The 26,602-nt window shown below is 34.7% G+C and overlaps 1 protein-coding gene across 1 annotated transcript in view; it reads left to right on the forward strand.

The window, feature by feature from the left end:
• The window catches only part of PTPN20 (protein tyrosine phosphatase non-receptor type 20), a 93,367-nt gene that overhangs the window by 63,330 nt on the left and 3,435 nt on the right, over positions 1-26,602 (forward strand). The window contains exons 7-10 of the mRNA XM_016142784.2: positions 1,633-1,778; positions 4,375-4,465; positions 17,890-18,224; positions 21,685-21,900. Coding sequence (XP_015998270.1) covers positions 1,633-1,778; positions 4,375-4,465; positions 17,890-18,224; positions 21,685-21,900 — 788 coding nt within the window. The remainder of the gene's footprint in view (positions 1-1,632; positions 1,779-4,374; positions 4,466-17,889; positions 18,225-21,684; positions 21,901-26,602) is intronic.

Here is a 26,602-nt window from a genome sequence, read left to right on the forward strand (position 1 = left end):
ATAATGCAAATCCAGAGGTAGGAAGTGTTCCAGGTTCAAAAGCATTAGTTGCTCAGTGATGTCATCAAGAACATAAGTTCTTTATGGTTTTTCTTTTTTTTTTTTCTTTTTAATATATGCCATACACAATCCTTTTATGGTCTCATAAGACTGCCTTTAGTAATCAGAGCCTCGTGCTTCTATGCTTATGTCTGGGCAGGGGATAGAGGTAGATAGAGGCTTGATTCTCTTGCCCATAATCCCTGAATAAACTTCTCCTTGCTTTCCATTAGCTCAAATCATCTACCTATTGCTGAATTATTCACTGGCTAGGGAATTATTGTGAAATGGTTACAAATGGCTTTAATTAACCCTCAGGGTAGAACAGAATCAGTGTTGGGAAGTCAATGACAGTGTTTATTGCATTTTACTTTTCCTCTCTGCCTTCTCTCAGCCTTTTTTTTTTCTCCCAGCAAGGCTGGAAAGCAAGGGTAACTCAAATGGGTTTTTACGTTGAGAATCAAAGATGATTAAAGTGGCTTCTACTTTTGTGGGAATTTGATCTCCCCTTCTGGGCTTCCTAGTCCTCTTCTCATACTAAGGTTAGAGATATCTGTGAAAATTTTTAGGATTTCTGTAACTGTTTCCCCTAACCAAGAGTTCTTCACTCTTACCCCTACAAAAAGCTTTTAGGTATGTATACTAGTGTTCCGAGACATGATGACTTTCCCAGGGCTGTGCATATTTTTAGAAACTTCTATCTCTTTTTAATGTTTGCTCTTCTTAGTTGCTTCTTGCATATTTTTTTTGCTGTTATTAACTTGATTTTAGTTCATATTATTTGGCTTTGGACAGATTTTTGAGAATGGTATTTTACTTCAACGTTATAAAAATTTTTAAATATTCTTTTAATATTTACTTCTAGATTTATTACATTTTGGCCAGTGGACATGATGTGTACCATTTTAGATATGTGGAATCTAGACTGTCAACATGACCTAAAAGATTTTCATTTTTAAAAAAGTCCGTGTTTACTATTAAATAGAATAGCTATAAATATATAACTATATAATATATATGTATACATCATATTATATATAATTATGTATATTTTTAGTTTTTTGGTTACATCCTATAGATGTTTTCTATCCTTAGGTTTATGTGTATGTGTCTGTTGTGTGTATGCATGCATATGTGTGTGTGTGTATGTATACTTGATCTGTTTTAGAGTAAGAGGTCTTTTAGACTCTTTACATCCTGTCATCTCAGACTCCAGTGACTTCCAAACATTTAGTCCTAGGGTGGGGAAACGTCTCTCTTTTTTCCATCTAAGTCTTATACACACTTGCCTTGGCATAATTGCCTATATATAACCTAATTCACATTATTAAACAGAAAACTTCTCTTTCTGCTGTATTTGTTGTATTTATAGTACTCACAGTTTTCTCTAAGACAGTGGGTTTTATGTACATAGGCATGATTTTTTCAAAGCAAGGATACTTTTAAAGTGATAAACTCTTCAGCTCTGAAAAAATAAATGTTCATTAATCTTTAAGTGGCTGTGTCTTTACTTAAGAGAAAACAAGAACAACAATAAAATCTCCCTTCACAAACATACAAGTAAGTTACAAATGTGAATTTTTCTCTTCTTAGGTATACAAATTGTTTCTGAATGGGAGCTAGCTCAGTTGGCTCAGGTTCGACCATTAATATTCAGTTTTCGTGAGCAATCAGCCATCAAGGATTGTTTTAAAATGCTTCAGAAAAAAGTAGAATATGAAATCATCCAGGAATTTATGGTAAATATTTTTGTCTTAAAAAAGTCTATATGTGATTTCTTTTTCTACATCACTACTAGAGAGTTTTTTTTTCTATTTTTTAGACTGAATACATTGTTTTAGTTTTTAAAAACTGAATTTGTTTTTTGAGGTACTAAATGTACATAGTAAAAAAGTCAAATAGCATGAAAGGTTATGAAGTGGATAGTCTCCCTTTTTTTTTCTCCCTTATCTAGGCCCTCTTTCCACTATTAAGTTTTTCATATAGATTTACAGAAAAATTGTTGACATGTATGTACTTTATTCACTATTCTACCCTTCCCTTCCTTTTTAAACAAATTTTCCACTTAAGAAAAAATTTCCAACTATATTATCAGCACATATATAGCTCTATCTCATTCTTGTTATATGTTTCATGGTAGTTAATTATATGGATAAGACCTTCCTTTCTTTAAATAGTCCCCTGTGGTGGACATTTAGATTATTCTAGTCTTTGCTATTGTGAACAGCAATCACTCTCCTTTGTATTCCTGTGCATATGTGTGCATATTGTTCAGAACAAATCTAGAAAGACAACCAGTATTTTGTGCTATCAAATTTTTGGATCTTTGCTCATTTCTTAAATGACAAATGATTCTTGTTGGTGATCTAATTGGCATTTCTTTATTTGAGAACAAAGGATTAGCTTTCCCTATGTTTTTAAGCCTTTTATGTTTATTTTTGAATTGCTAGTTCTAATTCCAATGTTCTATTTATTCTTTTTCTTATCTGTAACTCTACATAATGAAGACATTATCCCTTTTGCATGTTATATATGGTAAATTTTCTACTTTGTTGTTTGTGTTATATACACATGTGTGGGCAAACATATTTACTGAAGAGAAATGACTAATTTTTAGTGGTCAAATATGGCAACCTTTTCTTTAGAGGTCTCAGAGTTTTCTGGGTCTTTAAGGAATTCGTCTTTCACTCTAGGATCATAATAATTATTTTATGTTTTTCCTAAATATTTGATAAGTTTTTAATGTGTATATCTTTGATCCAGCTAGAATTTAATTTTTTAGAAGGTGTTTGGTAGGAACCCAGCATTATATAGCCATTTCATTGTCCCAAGATTCTCTGAAAACCTCTTTCGAGTAATGTAAAATAAGCACTTTTATCATATACTGAAGGTCCACACACATTTTATTTTATTCTTAGACTTTTTCCACTGATTTATTTATTCATATACTGGTACCAAACTCTTTAATTAGCATAGATTTATATTATTTTTTTACCATCTGTTAAGACTAGTTTTTCCTTATTACTTTTTTTTTTTTTACAGAATTTTTTTGGTCCTTCCTACATATTTTGTTCCCAGGTTAATTTTAGAATTGGTTTGCAGAAAGATTAAAAAGGTAATAATTTGATTATATTAACCTACTGCTTAAAACCTTCATTGGCTCCTCATTCCCCATGGAAGGAGTTGTTACCACTTTTTAAAAGATGGTTGGTGACAAGTTTGCCACTCAAGAGCTACTGAAGAGCTTTTAAAGGCTCGAAGGCTTTACACACAAATATTCTAATAGAGTAGGGCTAGATATACCTCATTTTTTTTATATGTGAAACAAGACCTTCCAGGTAGTTTTTGTTTCCCTTTGGGCTAAGTCATGTGCTCTGTGGTCTTGTTATACTATTCACTGTTTCCTGGAGAGGATGTGCATGGCTTCATGCCTTTATTCCTGTCCTCCTACCTGGAACGATAGCCATTTACCTCTGCTCTTCTTTCCTTTCACACACACAGACTTTCATGTGAGTAACTTCTGATGACTCAGGAAGGCCCAGTTCAAGTGCTTCTTCCTTTCTAGGAGCTTTTCTTCCCATACTTCAGGTACAATCTAGTGCTGTTATTTTTACTGGTGTCTCTGTACCTTGTTCATATGTCTGCCTCTCCAACTGCTTTGTTCACTCCTTTAGGGTGAAGCCATTTTCAAATTCAGATTCACCTTTGTATTCTAATATCTAGAACAGTGCCAAGTATATACTAAGTGTTCAGTAAATGTTTGTTGAATATATATTATATACATATAATATATATATATAAAATATATATATATTTTTTTATATATATAAAATATATATATATATATATGCTTAGTAAAGAAAATTTTTTGAAAGGAAGAATTCTTTAATTGGTGTCCTAGCTATGATTTCTTCATGGGCCAAGGAGTAAACTGCGAGACTATTTATATGTTTTGTTAATATGTTTATATACTTACATTGCTGTTATTTTATTATTTTCGTCTATAAAATGATAAATTTATGGGTAGCTCTTAATAAGTGAGTATTCTGTATTGACTTTTTTTAAAAGGAAAATTGAAAAATATTGAAGTTCAAGGGAAAAAGGATCTCTAAGAGCTTAATGTTTTCTTATACAGTAACTTGTTGATTTATATCTCAAATTTGAGATATTTTTAAATAGTAATTTTTAAATGGGATTCTTATTTCTACACTTGTTATATAATACATTTAACATAAGGTCATGTCATATAGTGACATGAACACTAAAAAAACCAGCTTTTTTCTTTTTCTTTTTTGTTGTAGTATACACATGACTTATATTTCTTACCTTTTAAAGGATTTAGAATATAAGAATCCGACTGGGGAGTTCAACTCTGGGAATGAACCATCCAACAGAGACAAAAACAGATATCGAGATATTCTTCCATGTAAGCTGAAAATGGTTTTGATTATTTTCATGTTAACATTTGGGAAAAGATAAAAAGTGAATTGTGTAGCTCTTAGTGTTAGGCAGTTTGACCTGTGACCATGATGAGGACCTCTAGCAGTGGGTGGCCTGGGCATATTTTTGTATATGTTAGAACATGGTAAAGGTCAAATCTTCTATTCCAGGTACTTCTTCCAGTCACTGTCGCAGGGTTAATTATAGAAGTTCTTATGCTTTACTACTTCTCGGTCCATGAACCATCTAAAACAAAGTCTAATAGTCTGAGATATCTGTCACTTTTGCTACCCCAAGCCCTGGTACTTTTTTGACCGTTTTGTGACCACAAATACAATGGGGCTATTTCTATTCTTTATCCTGGATAATAAAGCTATCAATCTATTCTCCAACAAAAGGCTACCCTTTGATTGTCTCCAAAGGTCCCTACACATTACTTCCCTGTGCTGAGCGAAGCTAGTGCCACTTCTTTCCCCGATTGGGTTGCTCACAGGATTTATATGTCTCAGGCCATCCAAAGAGCAGAAACAAAATACAACATAGTTTTACTCTTAGCAGAAAATCTCATTTTATGCCTTATATTCCTTGCAGAGTCAACAATTTTCCAAATTAAATTACCATTTTTTCCTTCAACTTGACCTTCCTCCTTTATTATATATATCTTATATAATGCAACCATCCAGTTGTCTAAAGCAGAAAAGTTTGAGTCATCTGTAATTTCCAAAAGTAGTCACAAAGCTCTTTTGATCCTACCTTCTTAAATATCTAGAATCCTCTCCCATTTCTAAATTCCTACTGCTGCTCTCTGTTTCTATCCTGGTGAAATTCTTTAGCGTGGCATAAATTTTACCTCTCTAGTTCCAGCTCTCCCATACAACTTATTTAGATTTCTGGAATTCATTATTCTCTTTCTCTTGTTACTAGGCCTTTGAAACTGTGGTTCTTGAAGAACCATCCATTCTCTCTTCTTCGCTGAGGTAATTCCTGCAATCTTTCAGAGCTAGCTCAGCCAGAACTTTCTTGTTTTCCTCAAAGCTAGTTTTGGTGTATCTCTAACAGTCTTGTGACTATCCTCTGCCAATTACTAAACCATATTTTAATTATCTATTTATGTTTCTGTTTCTTCCAGTAGACTTGAAGTAGTTATTGTAAATATCAAAGTAGAATACAGTGAAGGCCTTCACCAAATAAATACCTTCATATTTAGTTGGTTCATTCAGTTTTAAAATAAGTTTATAATTATAAAAGTAATAAAGACCTTCCTGAGATAGTTAAAATATTTTATTCTGCTACCTTCTGTAGGAGAGGTATGCAGAAGTGCATTGATATATATTTCTGATATCAGGGTGATGAACCATTATTAAACATTTTAAGAGAGAATGCCATTCAGGGTCTTATATGATTCCATACAAATCTAATCATATTTTTTTGTTCTTTTTCTTTAAAAAAATGACATTAGGATTTGATGGGGATAGTATATTTGATGAGGATGTATATTGCTTTGGGTAATATGGCCCTTTCAACTATGTCGATTCTTCCATCCATGTACACGGAGTGTCTCCATTTCTTTGTGTCTTTAATTTCTTTTAATGATGTCTTATTGTTTTCAGTATATAAGTCATTCATATGCTTCATTAAGTTTATTCCTTGGTATTCTATTCTTTTTGTTACAATTGCAAAAGAAATTGGGGTTTTTTTATTTGTTTTTCTGAAATTTCATTGTTAGTGTATACGAACAATATGGATTATCGTAAGTTGATTTTGTATCCTGCAACTTTAATATATTTGTTTGTTGTTGCTAACAGCTTTTTAAAAAATTTATTTTATTAGTTTCAAGTATATAGTACATTGCTTAGACATTTATTTAGTTTGTTTATAAAACAATTCCCCTAATTACTCTTTCTCTCTTCTGGCTCTCCACCTAGCCTACACATTAATGCTAATAGTTTTTTTGTAGAGTCTTTAGGGTTTTCTATCTGGAGAATCTGCAGAAAAGTAACAATTTGACTTCTTCAATTCCAGTTTGGATACCTCTTATTTTTCTCTTGCCTGATTGCTCAAGCTAGAACTTCAACACTATTTTGAGCACTATATTAAATATACTGTGGTGAGCGCAGACAACCTTGTCATGTTCCTGATCTGAGAGGGAAAGCTTTAGTTTTTCACCATCACATATGATATTAGCTGAGGATTTGTCTTATATGGCCTTTATTTTGTTGAGGTACTTTCCTTCTATACCTATTTTATTAAGTGTTTTAATCATAAATGGATGCTGTATCTTGCCAAATGCTTTTTCTACATCTATTGATATGATCATATGACTTTTACCTTTTATTTTGTTTATGTGGTGTGTCCCATTGATTGATTTGTGTCTGTTGAACCTTCCTTGAGCCTCTGGAATGAACCCCATTTGATCGTGACGTATACTCTTTTTAATGTTTTGTATTTGATTTGCTAGCATTTTATTTAGCATTTTTCCATCTGTATTCATCAGAGATATTGACCCATAGTTTTCTTTTTTTTTATGTTATCCTTCCCAGGTTTTGGTATCAGGGTATCATTTTATGTTGGCCTCATAAAATGGGTTAGGAAGTATTGGCCCTTCGTCAGTTTTTTGGAAGAGCTTAAACGGAACAGGTATTGCATCATGTTTGAATGTTTAGTAGAGTTCACTAGTAAAGCCATCTGGTCCTGAACATTTACTTTTGAGGGAGGATTTTGATGATTGTTTCAATTTCCTTCTTGTTGATTGGTCTATTTAGATTTTCTGCTACTTCGTGATTCAGTCTAGGAAGGTTGTGTATTTCCAAGAGCTTGTCAGTTTCTTCTAGGTTACTGAATTTGGTGATATATAGTCTTTCATAGTACTCTTGTATGATCCTTTGTATTTCGGTGGTAGCTGTCCTAAGTTCTCCTCTTTCATTGCTGATTTTATTTGTGTCTATTTTCCTTAGTGAGTCTAGCCAAGGGCTATTAATTTTATTGATCTTTTCGAAGAACCAGTTCTTTGTTGCATTAATTTTTCTATTATGTTTTTGTTCTTGATTTCATTTAATTCTGCCTAATTTTTCTATTTGCTTCCTTCTGTTGTCTTTGAGCATCATTTGTCCTTCCTTTCCTAGTGTTTTTAAAGATGCAATGTTTGTTTATTTGAGATTTTTCTTGTTTCTTGAGATAGGCCTGTAATGAAGTAAACTTTCCCCCATTACTGCTTTTTCTGTATCGCAAAAGTTTTGATATGTTACGTTTTCATTCTCATTTGTTTCTGTGTATCTTTTGATCTCCCTTTAATTTCTTCTTTGGCCCGTTCATTCTTAAATCATGTTTAATCTCCATATATTTGTAGGTTTTTTTTTCTGCTTTCTTTTGCAGTTGATCTCCATGTTCAATGTGTTGTGTTTGGAGAATATGCTTGGTATGATTTCTGTCTTATTGTTGACTAGTTTTATGTCACAAAACACAGTCTACGCAATCCTGAATAAAAAGGAAAAAGCCAGCGGTATCACACTGTCTGACACAAATTATGCTACAAAGTGACAATAATCAAAACAGTGTAGTATTGGCAGAAAAAAAACAGACACAAAGACCAATGAAATAGAATTGACAGCCCATAAACGAACCCACATATATATGGGCAAATAATTTTTGACGAAAAAGCCAAAAACACAGTGAAGAAAAGATAGCCTCTTCAATAAATGATTCTGGGAAAATTGCAAAGCTACATGCAAAAGAATGAAACTAGTCTGTTATCTACCAACATACACCAAAATTTACTCAAAATGAATAAAAAACCTAACTATAAGAAAAACTTGAATCAATAAATTACGTAGAACAAAACATCCTACTGAACTCATGGACCTTGGGTTCAGAGAGGATTTTATGAATTTTACCTCAAAGGCAAGAAAAGTAAAAACAAAAATAAATGAATGGGACTATATCAAATTAAAGGAAGAAGGAACCATAAACATAACAAAGAGGCAACCAACTGAATGGGAGAAGATATTCGCAAATAATGCCTCTAATAAAGGGCTAATATCCAAAATAAATAAAGGACTCATACGACTCAACAACAAGAAAACATCCAATTAAAAAATGGGCAGCGGACCTCAACAGACACCTCTCCCAGGAAGACATACAACTGGCCAACAGACATATGAAAAGATGCTCAACTTCACTGACTATTTGGAAAATTCAAATCAAAAGCACAATGAGATACCAACTCACACCTGTTAGAATGACAGTCATCAACAGAATAAACAATAGCAAGTGTTGGAGAGGTCTTGGGGGCAAAGGAACCCTCATACACTGTAGGTGGGAATGTAAATTGGTACAGCCACTATGGTATCTCCACTGTTTCTTTTTTGTTGTGTTTCTGTCTGCTATTTTAGTTTTGTGGTTTTCTATGATTTTTTTCTCCATTTCCTTTTTATTTTATGTTACATGTCTCAGCTCTGGATTTTTGTTTTATGGTTATCATTAGGTTTATGTAAAAATATTTTACATACAATAGTCCTTTTTCTTATTACATCTTATCTTCATTCACCTGTGCAGGTTTAGTCTTTTTTCTCCTTTCCTTTTATATTTTGTTGCCATAAGTAATCTAATGCTGTGCATTTTTTCAAATTGCAGAAGTTAGTCTTTCTTAAAAATTATCTTTTCTTTTAGCCTTTATGTTATAGTTAAGTGTTTAATACCTTATTCTGAAATAAAGTTTCATTTTTCTGCTTCTGTCTGTCTGGTTGTCATCTTACTCAGAGTTTTGTATGCTTTTGTCTTTTTAGTTGAGATGGAAGAGCTTCTTTCAACATTTCTTATAATGCAGGTCTTGTGGTGTAAAATCCCTTAGCTTTTGTTTGTCTGGGAAAGCTTTTATTTTTCCTTCATATCTGAAAAATAACTTTGCTGGATATATTATTCTTGGCTAGTAGTTTCTCTCTTTCAATATTTTTAGTATTCTGTTCTCTCCCAGTTGTAAGGTTGCTATTGAACAGTATGATGATAATCTAATGGAGTCTCCTTTGTATGTTATAGTTTCTCCCTTATTCCCCTGCTGCTGGCTGCCCTGAGAATTCTTTCTTTGTCAATTAACTTTGGATGGTTTTAATATAATGTGTCTTGGAGAAGGTGTTTTTGCATTGGAATCATTGGGTGTTCTGTTAGCTTCTTGTATTTGAGGCTCTAGTTCTTTCCATAGGTTTGAAAAGTTCTCACTGATTGGTTTGAATAGGCTCTCTGATCCCTCCTCTTTCCCTTCTGGCATACCCATTATATTTATGTTGTTCCTTGTAATAGAGTCAGATACTTCTCTTAGAGGTGTTTTTTTTGTTGTTGTTTGTTTGTTCGTTTGTTTTAACTCAGTCTCTTTCTTCTTCCTCCTGGGTCATTTCTATGTTTCTATCTTTGAGCTCACTAATTTTCTCTTCCATTTGGTCTGCTGTTTTAAATGCTCTCCAATGTATTCCTCGTTTCATTTATCGAGTTTGTTAGCTCCAGAACTTTTGTTTGGTTCCTTTTATAGTTATGTGCTCTTTAGTAAAGTACTATTTTTGTTTATTAATTTTTATACTGAGCTCATTGAACTTCTTTTATGAGTTCTGTTGTACCTCACCTTTATAACTGCATTCTTAAATTCTGTCATTTAAGTCACAATCTTCTCTAACTTTGAATTTGATTTCTGGAGACTTTTCATTTTTTTTTCTCCCATGTTATGTGCTCCCATGTTATGTTGGTTGTTCATGATACCTGATGAATTGTCTGGGGATTTGAGATAGTTACCTCTTTTCTTCCTTAGATACTCTTGATTTCAACAATTCAGCGGGTTGATATGTAGGGTGCTTTCTATTGTTTTCCAGAAGATGGTGTTATAACACAAGTTTTGTTTTCATATACTGGCCCTATTTGTGCCTCTGGGATTGCAGTGGAACTGCATCACTAAAGGGAAATGCTGTGTATCCATTGGGATGGCAGATATCCCTTGCATGACCAGCTCACCTTGGTTATGGGGCAATACCACTGTGGTGTGGGTATGCAGTGGATAGTGGAGAACCAATTTTATGAGTTACTGGTGCTACTTCCTTTTTACTGATGATCACTGGCCCTGCTGCTTTTGGGGGTGTCTCCGCTGCCTCTACTGAGGTCTACCAGGATGAGTAGGGCTGGAAAGTGGGCTTCTCAGCTTTCTTTACTGGGCTCTTTCAGGATGTGTGAGGCTATGGAGGCAAGTTTACCGATGGCTCTGCCCACCCTAGTAATGACTGTCTGAAATGCACTATTGTTTTAAGCTTCCCAGCCACCTGTACTGGAAGTCTGCTGTGATACAGAGAAGGGAAGAGAGAAGCCTCTTCCTTCGGGACTACTGCTTCTGCTCATCTTAAATTCTAGGTTCTACTGTGAGTACTGTAACCCGATTCCTCCATTGTTGTGCAAACTGGAGCTGTGGTGGGTTCTGAACTACAGCAAATATCCCTGTCCTTCCTCTTGTCCCACTTCTCCTGCTCATTTAAATCTGCCCACCTTAAGATATTCTGATAGATGGATCTTTCAGGCATATTTAATTAATTTATTTATTTTTAATTCTTTAATGTCACCACATTTTTGACCCCTTTTACTCCATCTACTTCCCCCCAACCTCCTCCTTCCTACCCACTGGTAACCACTAGTCCACTGTCCATATCCATGAGTCTCTGTTTGTTTGTCATGTTCGTTTATTGCTTTTAGGTTTATATCCCACATATAAGTGATATCATGTGGTTTTGAACTTTTTCTGTTTGGTTTATTTCACTTAGAATTATTATCTTGAGGTCCATCATGTTGTTGCAAATGGCAATATTTCATCTCTTCTTATGGCCGAGTAATATTCCATTGTATATTTATAACACAGCTTCTTTAGCCAATCATCTATCGTAGGACTCTTTGGTTGCTTCCATGTCCTGGACACTGTGAATAGTGTTGCAATGAACATCAGTGTGCAAATATCTTTTTGGATATGGGTTTTCAAATCTTTGGGGTAAATACCCAGGTGAGGGACTGCTGAATCATATGGAAGATCAATTCTTAGTTTTTTGAGGCACCTCCATACTGTTTTTCATAGTGGCTGTACCAATTTGCAGTCCCACCGGTATTAGGGTTCCTTTTTCTCCACATCCTCTCCAGCATTTGTTATGACTTGTCCCGTTGATTATAGCTATTCCAACAGGTGTGAGATGGTATCTCATCGTGGTTTTGATTTGCATTTCCCTAATAGCTAGCAATGTTGAGCATCTTTTCAAATATTTGTTGGCCATTCGTATGTCCTCTAGGGAGAAGTGTCTGTTCAGGTCCTCTGCCCAGTTTTTGATTGGACATTAGTTTTTTATTGTTGTTATTGAGTTGTATGAGTTCTTTGTATACTTTGGATATTAGGCCCTTATTTGAGGTGTTGCTTGCAAATATATTTTCTCATTCGGATGGTCATCTCTTTACCTCGTTGATAGTTTCTTTTGCTGTGTAGAAGCTTTTTAGTTTGATGTAGTCCCATTAATCTATTTTTGCTTTTACTTTCCTTGCCTTTGAGGTCAAATTCATAACATCTTCTTTAAGTCTAAGGTCCTTGGTTTAGTTTCTATGATTTTTTCTATACATTTTATTGTTTCAGGTCTTATATTCAGGTCTTGAATCTATTTTGAGTTAATCTTGGTGTGCTGATAGACAACACTTTAGTTTCATGCTTTTGCAGGTGGCTTTCCAGTTTTCCTAGCACCATTTATTGAAGAGGCTTTCTTTTCTCCATGGTATGTTTTGGATTTTTTTGTCAAAAATTATTTGGCTAAGTAAATATGGGTTTACTTCTGGACTCTCGATTCCATTCCACTCATCAGTGTGTCTGTTTTTCTATCAATACCATGCTGTTTTTATTATTGTCACTTTGTAGTATAATTTTGAAGTCAGACACATTGATGCCTCCAGCCTTTCTTTTTTCTCAGGATGGCTTTGGCAATTTAGGGTCTTTTGGGCTTCCATACAAATCTGGTGATTTTTTTTGTTCTACTTTAAAAAATGCCGATGGTATTTTGATGGGGATTGCATTAAATCTGTATAATGCTTTAGGTAATATGGTCATTTTAACTATGTTGATTCTTTCAATCCAAAAACACAGAATATCTTTCCATTTCTTTGTATCTTCTTCAATTTCTTATAATAAGGTCTTGTCGTTTTCATTATGTAGGTCCTTCACATTTTGTGAAATTTATTCCTGGGTATTTTATTCTTTTTGTTGCAATTGCAAAAGGAATTATTTTTTCTGCTTCTTTTCCTGACACTTAATTGTTAGAGTATAGGAACTTTATGGAATTTTGAACATTGATTTTGTATCTAGCAACTTTACTGTATTTGCTTATTGTTTCTAGTAGTGTTCCTGTGGAGTCTTTAGGGTTTTCTATATAGAGAATTGTGTCATCCAAAAATAGTGACATTTTGACTTCTTCATTTCCTGTTTGGATGCCTTTTGTATTTTTCTCTTGTCTGAGTGCACTCGCTAGGAACTCCAACGTTATATTGAAGAAGATTGGCGACATGGACAGCCTTGCCTTGTTGCTGATCTTAGAAAGAAGTTTTTTAGTTTTTCATCATTAAGTAAAATGTTGGCTGATGTTTTGTCATATATGGCTTTTATTATGTTAAGGTACTTTTCTTCTTTACCAATTTTGTTAAGTATTTTGATCATAAATGGATGCTATATCTTATCAATGGCTTTTTTTTGCATTTATTGATATGATCATATGATTTTTATTTTTTATTTTGTTTATGCGGTGTATCAAGTGGTATGAAGCCCACTTGATCGTGGTGTATAATCTTTTTAATATGTTGCTATATTAGGTTTACTAGTATCTTATTTAGGATTTTTGCATCTGTGTTAATGAGAGATATTTTCCTTTTTGTGTTATATTTACCAGGTTTTGGTATCAGGGTAATATTGACCTGATAAAATAAGTTGAGAAATATTGCCTCCTCTTCAATTTTTTGGAAGAGCTTGAGGAGAACAGATATTAAATCTTCTTTGAATGTTTGATAGAATTTGGTGGTGAAGCCATCTGGTCCTGGATTTTTTCTTTTTAGGTTTTTGATGATTTTTTCAATTTCCATACTGCTGATTGGCCTATTTAGATTTTTCAGTTTTTCTTGATTCAATCTAGGAAGATTGTATTTTCTAAGTACTGGTTAATTTCTTCTAGGTTATTAAATTTGGTCTTATTTACTTTTTCATAGTATTTTGGTATGATCCTTTGTATCAGTGTCAGTCATAATTTCCCCTCTTTCATCTCTGATTTTGTTTATTTGTGTCCTTTCTCTGTTTTCTTTAGCGATACTAGCCAGAGGTTGGTCAATTTTATTAACCTTCTCAAAGAAACATCTCTTTCTTGCATTTATTTTTTCTATTTTTTTATTTTCATTTATTTTTGTTCTAATTTTGATTATTTCTTTTCTTCTCCTGACTTTAAGCGCTGTTTGTTATTCCTTTTCTAGTTTTTTAAGATGTAGCATAAGGTTGTTTATTTGGGCTCATTCTTGTTTTTGGAGATAGACTTATAATGATATAACATTGGAGGTCCTCTTATGACCACTTTTGCCATGTCTCAAAGTTTTGATATGTTGTACTATCATTATTATTCATTTCTATGTATCTCTTGTTCTCTTTTTTTATTTCTTATCTGACCCAGTTATTTTTCAGTAGCATGTTGTTTAAGCTCCATGTATTTGTGGTTCTTCCTGATTTCTTTTTACAGTTGATTTTCAGCTTCAAAGCATTATGATCAGAGAATATGGTTGGCATGATTTCAACCCTGTTATATTTGTTGAAGCTATCTCTGTGTCCCAGTATGTGGTCAATCCTTGAGAATGTTCCATGTGCATTAGAAAAGAATGTATAAGCGTCTGGGTTAAAAAGCTCTGTAAATACCAACTATGCCAGCTGGTCTAATGTGTCGTTTAAGATGTTACTACCTTAATGATTTTCTGTTTTGATGCTTTGTCTATATCTGACAATGGGGTATTTAGGTCTCCTAGTATGATAGTGTTTTGGTCTGTTTCTTCCTTTAGTTCTGTTAGTAATTGTTTTATAGAATTCGAAATTCCCTGATTGGGAGCATAGATATTAATAAGTGTTATGTCTTCTTGGTGCATGATTCTCTATCATTATGAAGTGTCCCTTGGTATCTTTCTTTGTCTTTTTTGTTTTGAAGTCTATTTCATCTGATATTAGTACCACTACTCTCACTTTTCTATGAATACCATTTGCTCGAAATATCATTTTGACCCTTTCACTTTGAGTCTATATTTGTCTTTGGAACTGAGATCTGTCTCCTGGAGGCAACATATGGTTGGGTTTTGTGTTTTGATCCATTCTGAAACTCTGTGCCTTTTTATTGGTAAGTTCGGTCCATTTACATTTAAGGTGATTATTGAAATATGAACTCTTCTTATAGCCATTTTTTCTTTTCCTTCTGGTAACTTGGTGTTTTCATTGCTTCCTTATCCTTGCGTATCTGTCTTTTTGGGGGGAGGGGTTGAGTTTTGTGGGTTTTACCTCTGGTCCTTTTTGGTTTATGTTATATAATTTAGTTCTGAATCTTTGGTATGTGCTTACCATTACAAATATGTGAAGGATAATTATGTATATATATACACATACACACATGCATATACAGTCGTCCGTTTTCTTCTTTGTGTGTCTTATTTCCATTCCCCTTTGAGAATTTGGATCTTTAATTCCTCCCTTTTTCAATCATCAGTGTCTCAATTTGTCCCTAAATATTATGAATGTTCATTACTATCTTGCTATAGCAATGCTCTTTTTATTATTTAAGCTTATATGCCCTGTTCATAGTAAGGTTTGCACTCCTTTGCTTCTATCTGCCTGATAGTCACTTTACTCCTAATTATGTATTTGTTGTTGTTGTTGTTGTTACTTTGTTTTAGGTGAGCTGACCACTTTCTATATTTCCTGTAGTGCAGGCCTCATAGTGGAGAATTTACTCAATTTTTGTATGTCTGGAAAGGTTTAATTACTCCTTCATATCTAAAGGAGAGCTTAGCTGGATACATTATTCTAGGCTGGTAGTTCCTTTCACTTAATAGTTTAGATATTTGATTCATTCCTTTCTGGCTTGTAAGGTTTGTGCTGAGAAGTCCAAGGATAATCTAGTGGGTTTTCTTTTATAAGCTACCATTTTCTTCTCCCTGGCTGCTCTGAGAATTCTGTCTTTGTCATTGATTTTTGATAACTTTTAATACAATGTGTGTTGGTGAAGGCCTTTTTGGGATGAGGTAATTGGGTATTCTGTTGATTTCTTGAATTCAAACCTCCAGCTCAATTCTTAGGTTTGAGAAATTCTTGTCAACTATTTGTCTGAAAATGCTTTTTAGTTTCTGCTCCTTTTCCTCGCCTTCAGTAATGCCCATTATTCTTATGTGTCTTCACCTGATGATATCAGCTAGCTCTTGTATTTTTATTTTATTATTTTTCATTCTTTGGTTTCTCTCTTCTTCCATCTGATTTATTTCTAGATTTCTGTCTTTGATATCACCGATCCTTTCCTCCATTTGGTCATTTCTATTTTCCAAGCTTGCTATTTTATTTTTTATCTCTTGAAGTGTGTTCTTCATCTCCAGAATTTCTATTCTGATCTTTTCAAGGGTTTCAATCTCCTTGCTAAAGAACTCATTCTACCCATTAAGTTTTTTTTTAAATTCCTGAAATTGTTAATATGAATTGTTTTGGATCTGATTGTTTTTTTTTTCAGAAGTACCATTCTGAATTCTGTCATTTAAGTCACATATTTCTGTGTCTGTAAGCTTCTTTACCGAATTTTTTCTTTTTTTCTAAGATGCCTTGTCACCTTGGTTTTTCTTGGTGTAGTGGACTATTTCTTCACCTGGCATTAATGGAAATGTATTCTGCTTTTTTTTTTTTTTCCAGAACAAAGATTTATTAGATAAATCTCTCTTTAGCCTCTTGCAAAGAAGGCATTTTCCTTTTGGTTTCCAGTAGGTGGCATCTAAGCCTCTTTGATCCCTGTTTCATATGGAATCTTAATAATGCCTCTTTTTTTTTCTCATAGATATTCAATCATGCTCGCTACCTGAGTCTCAGTTCCTGTCAGTGTTAGTTTTGTGTAGTGTTTGTTCAGACTCTCCTGGGGTTTCTCGATGTTTCTCTGAGGAATTGAGGGAAGGAACCCTCTGTGTTGGAGGATGGGGGCTGTGGCTCAGCCTCCATGGTCCCCACATCTCTGCTTTCTGTCCTGATGCCTGGGCACTGCCGTCGGCTGCATAGAGCTCACAGCTCTCCCAGGCAGGGCTGTTCAGGGATCTCGCCATACCTTCTCCCTCGCCCCTCCTCCCTCCTTCTACAAGGAGCTCTGGCTGTGGGAGGCAGCTTCTTTGTTTCTCTTTGTCTACTGTTATATTGGAATTTAGAAGGGCTCTGTCAGAAATTGTGTAAGCCCTGTTCAGTTATCTTGGTCACAGCATATTTGCTATATAAGTGGTCCACATGACTTTGAGTAGTAGGGAGGGGCTATCCATGAGGCCTCTCAATGGTGCAGAAGGTCCCTCCTTTGCTGAGGGTATTCTTTACTCTTCATTTGGGAATAGCCAGAGCTCTAGATGTCGATGTAAAGTGAAAAAAGAGCACCTGGGTCAGTGGAGTTTATTAATGAGTCAAGTAGCTGGTTTTTCCCCCTCTCATATTTGTTATAATACTCCATGTTAGATGAGTCCCATGTTACTTGGAGTCAATCCCCTTTATGTCATCCTTTGCCATAATACCTTTGCTTTGATTAGCATGCCACTTACTCAAGTGATGGCTGAGGATCAACATAAAAGATTGCTGCCTTGTGTGTGAAGTATTGATAGAATTCTATTGATCCTTGGATTTGTATTTGATCAACTATCACAGTTTTTTTCCCCCTGACACCTGCTACTTTGAGCTTGCAAGTTGTCCAGATTTGTAGGAGAATGTCATTCACTTGCTCCCTCAGAGTGCTCCTTCTTTTATGTTTCCAGCTGTAGACTAGTAGATACCTCTCTTGGCCTAATCCTGCCTGTACTATATCCAACAGAAATCTCTCAAAGTGTCTGGATACTGATGGCATTCTTCTACAATTAGTAGAAACTGATTTTTAAAACAAAACAAAACAAACTCCCATAATTGTGTATTTCTCAGATCATGCCAATAGGTTTGGGGGAAGGGAAGAATTTAAGTTCATGAACTTAAATAAGCCCTTTGATAAGAAACTCCTGTGTTATATTCTCTATTGGTCAAGGAGATAAATAAGTACTTGGGTTAACCTGTAAGAAATGCTTTTGTAAAGTCTGGATATTTGCATCTCCCACTTTTCCTTTTATTACCAGATGTTTCTGTTTTTGTAATAGATGATTCAACACGTGTTCCTCTTGGTGAAAACAAGGACTACATTAATGCTAATTATATTAGAATAATCAATGCTGGAGAAGAGTATTTTTATATTGCTACCCAAGGACCACTGCCAAGTACCACAGATGACTTTTGGCAAATGGTTTTGGAAAATAATGCTAATATTATTGTCATGATAACCAGAGAAATAGAAGATAGAATTATCAAATGCCATCATTACTGGCCCATTTCTATGAAGGAACCTTTGGAATTGAGAAACTGTCTTATCTTCCTGGAGAACTACCAGATACTTCAATATTTCATCATCCGAATATTTCAAGTTGTGAAGAAGTCTGTAAGTTTAAAAAAACTCAGTATCAGATATATATTTTATTATATAAGTACCCATGACAGATCAAGAATTTAGGAGTGGGATAGAATATAGACTGGAGATACTCTTTAAATGACTTACTTTTATTTCTCTCTAGTACCAGAAACTAAGACAGCATCACTTCTATTTATGCTTACCCAAACTTTGGCTGGAGAGATGAAAAAATTGAAAAGAGGAGGTAGGGTAGGGAGAGTGAATACTGGAAGTTCCCTAATCCTGGGATGTGCTTTGGCTGCTTCTGCCTAGTGTGACAGATATGTACTGAGTTCTTAAGATATGCTCATCACTGTGCCAGGTACTGCCACTACTTACTGAGTAGCGGAGAGTTTAGTATGCTCACTGATAGTTCTAGTTACTGTGCTCATTGGTAATATTGAGATCTGTATGAGGTGCTTTGGGGCTCAGAAGGCAAGAACTTAGCTATACATAGGTTTCGAGGGAAGGTTTTCTGGAGATGGTTACATCTATATTGAGAATTACCTGAACGAGAAAGACAGAAAGATGAAGTAGATGATTGAGATATAAAATAGCATTGGATATGTATTTTAAAATGCAAGTAGTCAAGTGTTTCTGGAACATGAATTTTCAATGCCAAGAAGTAATGAGAGGAAAGCAAGAAAGGACAAGCCAGAACATGAAATGCCTTGGATTTCAGCTAAGGAGCCAAACTGTATTATGAAGATAATTGGGAGACACTGAAGATTTTTAGTAAAGGTGCCATGATCAACTAGGGCAGTTAGCATTTAGATGGAAAGCAGATGCATTGGTGTTTTTCAGTTACAATTGGCAGACTTAAATATAACTTATAAGTAACAAAAGGAGTGGTCAAAATTATGCTATCTAATATGGTAGCTACACATGGATATTTAAATTTAAATTATTTAAACTTACATAAGATGACAATTCATTTTCTCACTTGCAGCAGCTACATTTCTAGTGTTTAGTCATATGCAAATGTTCTATCATCTGCGCTGCCCAGTGGCGACCATACTGGGCAGCGCAGATGATAGAACATTTGCATTATTGTGGAAAGTCATATTGAGAAATGTTGGTCTAGAATAATTTCGTAGATTTCTTGTTCTAACAGACTCAGAAAATAGAAAATGAATGGTTTATAGGAGAAAGTGATGAGTTACATTGCACTAAGTGGATTTGATTAGCAGGTAGGTGATACATGTGTTCAATAGGTATGAAGGGGATGGAAGTAGAACAGGAAGCTTGAAAAAAGTGATGAGGTTTGGAGTCATCACCAAAGAAGCTAAATGGGGCACAAATAATGACCAGAAAAGGGTTGCTGAAGGCACTGAGGTTGGAACCCATACATTTGAAATTGCAATAAAATATGCAACTATGTGATTATTTTCTCCCCAGTAGCCTAATCATGGGATGTCTGAATATAGGTTATGGGACTAGCCCTGGGTTGTATGTTATCCAGAATATGTGTCAAGATTCAAGGGAAGAAAGGAGTTGACAGTTTAGTAATAGAATGATTCAGATTATCAGTTGTGAAGTGTAGTGAAGAGAAAGTAAGTATCTTCAGTGAATGTAGAGGCTTGAGGAGGAAGTTTAGCTACTGGGCAATAGCAGTGAGAAGATGAAGCTAAGAGATATGAAACTCAAAAGGAAGAGGGAATTTATTCAAGGAGAAGAAATAGTCCATTGGAAATAGGAGTGGGCGGCAAGGAGTATGTAACCTAATCTCTGTGCTCTATGGTACCTGAAGCACAGGAGAATAGGTGGACTCCATTAGAGAGGGCTGCAGGGTGTAAAGTACCTATGGGAGGCAAGAGAAGGAAATGGAAGAAACAATTAGGGAAGTGATAAGGGTTTTTAAGAGTTTACTGTGGGATGGGAAACCTGAATGCAAAAGAAGAAGTTGAGGAGAGGGAAGAGTAGGGAAAAGATAGATTTGAGAAGTACGAGGATTTCAGAGCCCAGAGTGGAGATCAGGGAGGCCAATAATAATAATAGTGGCTGACATAGCTGAAGAGCTTACTGGCTGTATGCTAGGCATAGTGCTTGCTTTGTAAACCTGGGGTTCACCTGATCCCTTACTCCTCAAATACTTGTTTATTCCCTCATATTAACCAGGTATCATGTGCAGGAGATTATAAAGCAGACACAGTCTCAACTCTTAGAGTACTTACAGTCTAGTGAGGAAGGAAGGCACCAAACACATCAGTCCCAAATAATGTGTGATGCATGCTACGAAAGTGGGAGGACAGAGTGCTTGGAGAATATAGGCCAGGTGGGAGGCACAGAGGAATGATCTGTCTGCAAGGATTTAAATGCTAGGGTCCACCTGTGGAGTCTTGACAAGGGGGTCTAGGATGGTGGTCTTTGGGCTGAGGCCCACAAGTCTTATAATCAGGGGGTTTATGTTTGGAGAATCTGCATCTGACTTCATGGCTCTGGGTCAGGAAAGTGGTGAGGCTCACCTTTGTGCAGATTCTCAGTAGTCAACAGTAGCAGGAAAGTGGCATTTAACACCCTAAAATATGATAAGGTGAGAATTATTCTAAACTTGATGCCTTCACAGGATTTTTAAGTATTGTTTTTTTATCATTCAATTTCATGTACTAATGATTCAAACTTGAGTTTTCTATTTGGAATTTAGGAAAAAGAGATGCATTAGGAGAAAACAGAGGAGAAGTGAGAAACCCATTCTGAGTTTTTCTATGAGGGTCCCCAGTGAACTAAAATAAAGACTTTACATTGGGGAAAAGGGTGATGCCTTTGGAAGGGATAATGGATGAACTCCAAATGCTTTATTTGTCAACCCTGAGGAGAATTTCATGACTCCACTTCCAGGAAGCTCAGGAAAAGAGTAGGGGCTACAGTTCACGCACATGGTCATTAACCACCCTGTCCTCATTGCCAGAGGAGGTTGGTGCCTCGCAATCAAGCAACATGATAGCATCTACCTGTTTTAATTAAATTTAGTGTCATAATATTTAAGCTGATACACATTGCTATTCTATCTTATTCTTAACATGTTAGGCCATCTTTTGGATTCTTGTTTTTTCCTGAAGCCTCATGGTGCAGAAGAAAGATGGTAGGTTTGGATTTAAGAGGCCTACTTGATAGCCTCAGCTCTACTTTTTCATCTGTTAAATGAGGATTAAATTAATCTCATTTAATGATGTGAACATTAAATGAGATAATGCATGTTAAGTTCCTAGCACAGTACCTGGCACATAGTAAGTGCTCAATTCATGTCACCTGTTAGTCTTCTTATTTTTATTATTGTATTACCATTATTAATATTATTACTGGTATATTAGAAATTGAAATGAGATCTCTAATGTAAAAATTGATAAATCTCTCTTCCTTTCTCCCTCTTCTCTCGCCTTCTCTCTTCTTCTCTCTCCTTCTCTCCTTTTTTCCTTTGCTTTAACCCCCTTCCCACTCTCTTTTTCAACAGACTGGAAGTCGTCACATTGTAAAACAGTTGCAGTTCACCAACTGGCCAGACCACGGCACTCCTGCTTCAGTAGATGGTTTTATAAAATTTGTTCGTTACGTGAGGAAGAGCCACCTTACAGGACCCATCATTGTTCACTGCAGTGCTGGTGTGGGCCGGACAGGGGTGTTCCTATGTGTGGATGTTGTGTTCAGTGCCATTGAAAAGAACTTTTCAGTAAGTGTGTGGATTAAACAGATGCTGTTAGTAAACTCTCGATTTTTAGCCTCCTAATAATTTAATACTAATATTTGGCCTTCAAGAGCAACTTAGTAAATAACATATGTGCTTTGGATACCTGCTTCTCACTTAATTGCCACGGGTTCCTAGAGGCGGTTATGAGGATTACATTACATAATGCAAATGAATGGCTTGGGACAGTGTCTGGAACATAGTAGGTACACAGTAAATGTGAGTTAATTCTCTTTTTCTTCCCACCAACCCACAGATACAGTTTTTAGAATCTTATTAGAGAATGTCTATGAAGTGTGCTTGTTTTTATGAAAAGGACATGCATGTAAGAATGCTGGAAAAGTGTAGACTTCAGAGTTAATGATGGGTCCCTAGGTTTGACTGCCAGTTTTGCCATGTACTGTAGATTTTTAGTGACTTTGTACAAATTGCTCACCTCTCTGAAATCCAGTTTTCTTATATATAAACTAACAATAATAATACTGTTGGGGTTGAGTAAATCATTAGCAATTCTTTGCTTTCCTCCTAAACTTGGAGCCAGCTAAGAGATAGACCGAAGAATTAGACATATGGTGATTATACTATTACCTTTATTTTTGATTAAGCTAATTAGGGAATATGACTTTAAATCTGTGACCAAAAAGACTTACTTACTGAATTGTTTTCCTGTGTTGCAGAAGTGAGAGGAAGACATGTGTTTATTTAGCAGGCACTTGTGATTACGATAATTACAAGGAGTATGAAAATCCTCACCTCAGTCCTGAGAAAACAGGGGCTATGAGGCATTTGCCCTGGTAGGCAAATTCTGCAGAGTTATGTTGGTGTCAGAACAAATGTTAGACTCCTCGCTCTCAGATTTTATGCAGTTATACTCCAACAGTGACAGACTCTCCCCTGTGACAGTAAATGGCTACATGAGTTCTGGAACTCACCATCCTCAGGCCACATTATGTGGGAGGGTAGAAAAATAGCCTCTTCCAGTAGCTCTTGGAAGAGAAAAGAAGTTTCTTTAATTCAGAAGCTTGAGCCCAGTATCTCCTAACATTTCACTGTTTCTGACTGAGTTATAGCCCCTTCCCTGAAGTAGCTAATGTGGGAGATGCTGGTCAGTTTAGGTCAGTCAGGAGTACTCCAGGCCATAAGGTTGAGAATGAGAGAGAAATAGGTTTCCAGAGTGAACTCAGGGCTTTATTACAAAAAATGAATATAAACTAGGTGGCAAGAAAAAAAAATCTCAAAAATGCTGAAAATTTAATGAAAATTTAAATCTAATATTATCTATTATTTTGTGTTTTTTAGCAGAAAATACATTAGTATAATTTTTCTTTTATGTTTTCCATCATAATTTTTCGAGTAGTTTGTTTATATTTGTCTTTATATTCTTTATAGAAGCTGTAAAAACTGTAAATATTGTATTTCATGATCCTAAGGAGCAGATTTTTTCCCACATTATATCTTCTTTAAACTTGAAATATGTTTTATAGAAAGTCATCTGTCAGTTTAATTGACAATGTTTTTCTTTGTGGTACATAAAATAATGATATATTTTACAATTAAGGATGCTTAGATTTGATGAAATATAGTGGTTCAAAAAGAGGAAATATATCCCTTGTTTCTTTATTGGCTTTCCATAGAGCCTTGAACTGTCAAATATTCTTATTGATGCTCCTCTGTACTCTTTCCAGAAATTTAATCCACCAGAGCTACATAAAGTGTGGTCTTGGACCAGCACCAATCTGTGGATATTTGTTATCTGCAGCAAGATATGTTTATAGAAATTGAGAGTAAGCATTTAGAAACTTTCAGGGCAGTTTGATGTATTGCTGTGACATTCAAAAAGATGACCAGTGGGTTGGTGGTGTCAAACAGAGTGTGGCTCAGTATGCATGTTGTGGAACTCACATGGGAGTCTTATATGCTGCAAGCTACATACCAGTTACATGTGGCTGGACAAGTTGTGACCTGTGACATTTAATGATTAGTTTATCAATTATAATGCTCAAGGATATTAAAATCTGAGACTATGTAGCCACCTATTTCTTTTTATTAATTATTTTAATAGCCATTTTCATTTTTAATCAAGGCTGGTTAAAAATCCTTGAAACTCTGGGAACAAATTAGCTCTTATCTTGCAGAAACACAGAGAATGCTCTGTAGTTCACACATTCTCCACAGAACTTTCTCCTCTCACCATCTTCAGTGTGCAATAACAACTGTTAATTATCAATTACCATATTTTCACATAATGAAGTGAGTAATATAAAATTTTACACATTAGCCTTTCATACTTAAAAATTCTTACTATACTATTAAGTACACAATATAGTCCATCTGACAATTTTCTTTCTTTTTCTTTTGTATCAAAAATTTCTTAATGAAGCAGTGGGTCTATTTACCTTTTGGCAAAAATTCCTTAAATTAGTACCTTTGTTTCAATTAAATTTGTTTCATAAATTAGTACCACTCCCTATCATTAACCAGTTTCTGAATTTGTCAAGCTTTGATATCATTAGAAAATGATACTTTAATTATCTTTTTTGCCACATATTTATCCCAAATTTCTAAGGAAACATCTTTAACACAGTCTTTCACCATTGTCATGGAAATCGTATATGGAGTTTTAGTCTTAGCCAATCAAAGTGCTATTTTGTAAGTCTGCAAATAGTAGTGCTACATGTGAAATATTGAACATTAGCTTCTGTTAGCTTTTTAATTTAATATTCTTTAAAATAATTCTTTTGTCTTTCGAATTATTTCTTTTTCCATGTACATGACAAGTAATTTTAATGGTTCCTTTTCTTTGTTAGCCAGTACACCTTTGCAATAAACACAAGTGTGTTTTAGCAATTCACAATCAATAATGGCTATAAAACTCAATATGTGAGGAATCATAATTCCAGGTAAAATTAACATGAACTTTTTTTGGCCTCTTTTTCTCTGCAGTCACTTCCGTTTTCATTATTTGGTTAACCACTACAGTTACATTCAGAAAGCTGTCTCCTCTTCCTTCCCTTCTCCTTTCCCTCTCTCCCCACCCTCTCCCCATCCCCCCTCTCCTCCTCCTCCTTCTCTTTCTTCCCTCACCCTCCTCTCCTCCTCCTCCTTTTCCTCCTCCCTTTTCCAGCACCATTTATTGAAAAGGCTATTGTTCCTTCATTGAATTTCTTTCACACCTTTGTCAGAAATCACTGGACATACTTGTATGAGCCTATTTCTGGTTCTGTATTCTGTTCCATTTATCTATGTGTCTATCTTTTTACTAATTTCACACTTTAAATTACTGTAGCTATATAATAAGTTTTTATATCAGGTAGAGTGATTTCTTTCATGTTATTACTCTTTTACAAATTATTTTAATGATTCTAGGGTCTGTGCCTTCCCATGTGAATTTTAGAATTAGCTCGTGTATGCCTACAAAAAAACTTTACAGAGACTTTTATAGGAATTGATCGATTGAGAGAGATTTGACTTCTTTACTATGTTAAATCTTTCAGTCCATGAACATGATACATTTCTCTATTTATTTAGGTCTTCTTTGATTTCTTTCAATATTTTGTTATTTTCATCATATAGATACTGTACATATTTTATTAGACTGATTTCATTTTCTTTGGAGTATTGTAAATGGTATTGTGTTTTTACTATCAGGTTCCACATGTTCATTGCTATTATGTAGAAGTACGATCGATTTTTTGTGTGTTGATCTTATATCCTGTAATATTGTTAAACTTGTTAGTTCTAAGAGGTTTTTTAAAATTCTGTTTTGTTTTTAGATTCCTTGAGATTTTCTATACAGACAATCATTCTATCTACAAATAGGACAGATTTATTTCTTCCTTTCTAATTTGTATGCCTCATTTCTTTTTCTGGCATTATTGTGCTATGTATAATTTCAAGTGCTATGTTGAATACAGGTGGTGATAGAAGACATCTTACCATCACTGATAGTAGAGGGAAAGCAAATTAAAATCATTTGTTCTGTGAAAGGCCCTATGAAAAGGATTAAAAGACAAGCTACAGACTTAGATAAACTGTAAACCAAATATCCAAAAAAGGTCTTACATCTAGAATATATAAAGAATCCTTAGAACTCAATTGTAAAAGAAAAAAAAGTTAATTCAGTTATAAAATAGGTAAAAGACATGAACAGACATTTCATTAAAGAGGATATATAGATGATAAAAAAAGCACATGAAAAGACGCTCAGCTTTATTAGCCTTTAGGAAAATGAAATTAAAGCCATGATGAAATATCACTGGACATATATCAGAAAGATTAAAATAAAAAATAATGACACCAGCAAATTCTGGTAAAGATTTGAAGAAATTGGATTAATCATACGTTACTTGTTGGAATATAAAATGGTATATCCATGCTGGAAAATAGTATTACAATTTCTTTAAAAAAATGAAATGAAGCTTACCATATAAACCCAACAATAGCACTCTTGGGTATTTATCCCAGAAAAATGAAAACGTACATTCACACAAAAATCTGTACACAAATGTTCACAGCAGATCTATTAATAACAGGCTAAAACTTGAAACAACCTACATGTCCTTCAACAAACTGTTATTTTCAGTCCTCTGAAAATAATAAAATTATAGAGATGGAGAACAGATTACTGGTTGCCAGGGTTTAGTGATTGGGTGGGTAGTTTTAGTGGATAGCATAAAGAAGTCTTGTG

This window comes from Rousettus aegyptiacus, unplaced genomic scaffold, assembly GCF_014176215.1.
Source record: "Rousettus aegyptiacus isolate mRouAeg1 unplaced genomic scaffold, mRouAeg1.p scaffold_m13_p_6, whole genome shotgun sequence".
Classification (NCBI taxonomy): Eukaryota; Metazoa; Chordata; class Mammalia; order Chiroptera; family Pteropodidae; genus Rousettus; species Rousettus aegyptiacus.